The 4999-nt window shown below is 45.6% G+C and overlaps 1 protein-coding gene across 1 annotated transcript; it reads right to left on the reverse strand.

The window, feature by feature from the left end:
* Positions 1 to 1000: 1000 nt before the first annotated feature.
* LOC119344027 (LOB domain-containing protein 6-like) lies at positions 1001 to 4990 on the reverse strand. The gene is made up of 4 exons (XM_037614683.1): positions 4757 to 4990; positions 3608 to 4055; positions 3077 to 3491; positions 1001 to 1262 (listed from the first exon to the last, which is right to left on the reverse strand). Exons 2-3 carry the CDS (start codon positions 4025 to 4027, stop codon positions 3120 to 3122), a joined length of 792 nt encoding a protein of 263 aa, XP_037470580.1. The 5' UTR covers positions 4028 to 4055; positions 4757 to 4990; the 3' UTR covers positions 1001 to 1262; positions 3077 to 3119.
* Positions 4991 to 4999: the final 9 nt, after the last annotated feature.

Here is a 4999-nt window from a genome sequence, read left to right on the forward strand (position 1 = left end):
GCAGGATGGAATCGGCGGTGGGGGTTGGGACGGGGCTGGATCTGCGGCGGGGCGGGGCGGCGTCGGGGAGCTGCGGCGGGGCGGCGGCCGAGCGGGGAGCTGCGGCGGGGCGGCGGCCGAGCGGGGAGCTTCGGCGGTACGGCGGCGAGCAGGAGGAAGAAGGGGGGAAATGAATTGAAGGGTGGTTGAGCAGTGGCGCGCGGCCGCGGTTTTTACATCTCCTGCCTCCAGAGATGTAAATTTGCACCGTGAGGTGTTGTATTTGAGATGTAAATTTATTTTTGCATGTGGACCATCTGTTGGAGAGCTGTTTTTTGCCTTAGAAGATTCAAAAGTTGGTTATTTTTAGCGTATGGACCGTCTATTGAAGATGTTGTAAGGTAATTGCTGTATTTATAAAGCGAACGAAAGCATGTTTTCGAGAGCTTTGCTCAAAGTGTACCACCACCAATTTAAGCAGTCGGCACCCACATGCATCCAAGTGACTAATATGTGCCTGCATTTATTCCAAGTTACTGCTACTTAATTTGTGGCAACATATGATGTCATGATCCATTCTGAGGCAGGGCTGTTTGTGTGATCTACGTACACTAGGTAGTAGTAGTACCAGTATCTGGTCAGGATGTGACGTCCCGACGGCTCTGATCATATTTGACGGGGATGCATGCTAGCTACTCATTGCCTCGTTTGCCCTAGCATGCAGCCTAGCAAATAAGAGGTCCCGGAGTACGTACTACTGCAGAAGTCTATCAATATCTATGCATGCACGCCCCTGCAGCAAGCAAAGTGTAGCTGCAGCATCTCCATATTCATGTTTCTACAGAGGCCACGGAGTCGATCGTCAGAAGTCAAAGTCAAAGCCTTTCACCAGAATAACATAGTGTATTTGAAATCCTAATGTAATTGCATGCAATTGGTCCAGGTAAAACCGTAAAAGTCCAGCGGCTGTTATCAGTTTCATATTTCATACCACTACGTTTGTAACATTTTGCATATCAAATGAACAAGAAAGCAGCAGCACTACTAGATCATCAAACCTCAAACCACACACACACTGGCTGCTGGGAATATATATATAGGGATACATATATGGTTCGAATTCTATAGAGGGAACAAAAGACATCAACAAATTAAACAAGCAGTGCTAATTGGTTCGATAACTCCTTTTTTCTGCACGTAAAATGGAGTAGACATAAACGATCTTCAGGACATTTCACAAGTCCAGTCTTCAGCTTGGTGGATAAGTCTTCAGGTCATTTTATCTGCTCGGATGTTAACAAGCGCATTAGGGGGTGAAACAAAAGAGCTAACAAAAGAGCCAAGCTTAAACATAATGCATCGACCTCCTTAACTGCGCTACTCCAATCGTTCAGGTTTATAAGACCGGAAGTATTTTAAATAAACATCGACCCTTAATGTGATCACCAAAACATTGTTACACGTCACAAAAATATATCATTTGAAACTTCTTTTAAATGTGAATCCAATTATAAATTTCTTGTGGCATGTAAGATGTAAGTAACTAATATCCTGTTGATCAAATTAGTGGTCAATTTTTTTTCTAAAATACGTGTGGGCCTTATAAAAAAGTGAAATGATACTATTCACAAACTATAGCCGCCTTTAGCTAATATGGAAAATGCTGTTTTGTCTTCTTAATTAAAGTAAATTCAACTAGTTGGCAATGTATATGTTAAAATAACTGTCAGCTATTTTTAAAAGGAATGATCAAGAAGAGCCCAACTTTAAAATTAACAAAGTCATCAACCGACCAGAATTAAAGTGTCAGCTTTAAATCAGGACTAGAACTACAAACTCTATGTTTTCTAAATCTAAGCAGATACCCTGAGCGGTCCGATGTCTCCGCATTGGGACTCTTGCACAGATGGGGAGATCAAGGTTAAATGTTCCACCAACTTATAGACATCAGAAAATTCTGTCTACTCATATTGGCCATAGACAAAGTCCAATAATATTAGGTGCAATATATCGATTATTGTTACTAAAATATGGCTCAATGTACCATTTATAACAAATAAATGTTCCACCACAGAATTAGTGTACTCATTTTCTTGCAATAGGATATTATCACCAGTTAATTTATTTCTACTTTAGCACAAAATAAGTGTATGACAAATTAAATATGCCGGTCATGATCAGCTAGCTGTAGGTTGGCACATATAGAGTATAGAGAGTGCAGAGACAAAGATACGAGAGCCTTTTAGTACTTATGTTTTAGATCTTTCAACATTTTCCTTTTTCTAATCTTACTTCAAGGGAACACTTGTGCATGCACGACATGAAATATCAACTATTGCACGTACGCATCCAGATCGACTCCAAAGTCATCTAGTACGGGAACACACTCTTTTTGCATCCAAGGTTATAGAGCAGTACATAAATTAAGATATAGAGTATGTTTTATTACCATGATCATGAGAGACGATATGCTGTTTCTTCGGTACTTATAAGAAAATAAAGCACCTAATTAAAGATGGAACGATCGATAAACTGAGTTACAAAATTGTTTCCTACATGTGCTACACGTACAGTTGCCTAAGAAATTGTTCATTGTATTTCTTTTCGGTCAGATAAATTGTTCATTGGAATGTGTGGGCAAAGCATGCACATACATGTACTAGCTAGTAATTTCACAGTGGTGTTCAACATGAAGCAATCAGAAACCGATGCAGTTCAAGCTAGCTGGGTTGAAAGTACACTCCTGATTAAGCTAGTATGTACACAGTGAATGAGCAAACCAACAGGAGCAGAGTGCAAACATAATTGTCCATCTCAAATAGTATTATATATATATATAGTGCCTCTCTATGAAACCCCAAATTGGGCAAAAATAAACCAAGTTGGATTTGCATGCATGCATCGATCTCAGCGTATAATATACAGTAGCTTCCTGGTGTGAAAAAAGAGTACTAGTGTGTTTCCTATACCATATGAAATGAATGATCCAAGAAAATATATATAAATATGTGAGCGCAATAGAATACTGCATGAGCACAATGAAAAGTAATTAAACGGAAACCTAACAATTGAGCATGTGTGGCGAGGAAAGCCGAACCTGCCAAAGATCGATCGATGGATGTCGGATCGAACACCGGGCGCTACTGCGCGGCGGTGTGCCTCTCGTCCCCACCGGCCGTGCCAGGTTTCAAGAACTGTCCGCCGCTCAGCGGGCCGAGGCCGGACACCGGCCCGACGCCCATGGCTGATGTGTACCCGAAGTCGTAGCCGCCGCCGCTGCCGCCGTTCACGCCGAGTCTCGCGACAGCGCCCTCCCCCTCGTAGCTCCTGGCCAGCATCTGAACGGCCGCGAACTGGTCGTGCCCGAACCCAAGACCCGCGCCGATCGCCGTGGAGTGGCTGATGTTGATGAAGTTCTGCGTGCAGTTGGGCACCGTGTTGCCGATGAAATCCGCCATTGCCGGCGTCCCGTTGCAACCCACAGACGCCGAGACCGCCACCGCAGCAGCCGCCTAGATGCAAAACTGGAGAAGTTAAGACGAGCAAATTCGCGACATGTATAATAAGTTAGTAACTACTACTAGAGAAATACACTTGATGCATTCTATCATGCATACATAATTACTACCTGGTACTTTGAGAGTTCGTATCTGGCGCGGGTGAGGTCCTGCTGGAGCTGGCGGAGCTGGTGCTGGAGGACGGAGATGACGCCGACGCAGCCGTAGACGGGGTCGCGGAGGCGCATGTCGGCCTCGTAGGCGAGCGAGTTCACCGCGTCCTCCCGCTGGTACGGGTTCAGCTCGTTGAGCAGCTTGGTGACGTTGCTGGCGCCGAAGACGCGGTGCACGTGAACGAACTTCTGCGGGTTGTCCGGCGGGAAGTAGGGCGCGAACACGCAGTCGGGCTGGCACTTGCGCCGGAGGAACTTGCAGGCCGCGCACGGCGAGCCCGTGCCGGCCGCCCCGGAGCTCGCGGCGCCGACCGCCGCCGCCGAGGATGCCATGGTGATCACGGAGCCTGGAAACGACGACGCCGATGAGGAGGCCATCGATCGATGGATGGGCCGGTCTAGCTTCCTGGCGAAGGAGATCCAAATCCCAAGCAAGAAAGAGAAGACAGACGGTCAGGGTGACGGTTTCCCTTCTGGAAAGTTTGGTATGGGAAATTGGAGCAGCAAAAGGAAATGGGGAAGGGGAATGGATCATAAATTTTATTCTTGCCATATCTGCACACACGCTGCCCAGATGGCATGAAGCTATTCTAAGAATGTGCAGATTATTCTTCGATACCTCTACAAAATTAGAAAAGCTTAACGTAACTGTACATATCTTGACAAAAATGGTCGAGACAAATCAGTAGAATTTATTTTGTTCACCGATTTATTCCAACCGTCCATGATCCTGATTTTAGTTTCCTTCTCGTCATGCTCTCGCCACGCCAAAGTGAGAGCATGCGCTTTGGCAAGGCTGTTGCGCACATGGGCTACTACTATCCCATCCAACAACGCAAGATCAATATAGAACAATAAGAGGCAGTGAGGCTGTGGGCATTTGCGCTTGATGGGATCAAAACACCATAAAAGACGTAGGATTAGTTAATAGCCAGGCACCAAGAAAGAAGCACGAGGAAATCAAAGAATCAAAGAACTAAGAAAGAAAGAAGTCGGCGAGAAAGAAGAAGAACGTAGCAAAAGGGAGAGAAACTTAGGAACAAATTAAAGAAGGAAGCAAATGGATCCAAAGCCGGCGTACGGTGAGCGCCAGAGTAGAGTACGCACCCTTTCCGTGGGACGAAGTTTTCTGCTCACTTCGTGCAGCTGCCGCGCGCTGACCTGAATCACCTCTCTGCAACTTTTCCTCCTTCTCTCCTCGAGTCCAGCAAGCGGCTTCCTCCTCGTATTTGGCTAGCTGTTGCGTCCGAACTGGCCCTTTTATCTCTCTCTCTCTCTCTCTGATGTTCTCTAGCTAGCTAGTAGTTACTCCACTTGGCTGTTTGTTGTAGAGAAAGAATGGAGTATGAA

The sequence above is a fragment of the Triticum dicoccoides genome, chromosome 1B (assembly GCF_002162155.2).
Source record: "Triticum dicoccoides isolate Atlit2015 ecotype Zavitan chromosome 1B, WEW_v2.0, whole genome shotgun sequence".
Taxonomy (NCBI): domain Eukaryota; kingdom Viridiplantae; phylum Streptophyta; class Magnoliopsida; order Poales; family Poaceae; genus Triticum; species Triticum dicoccoides.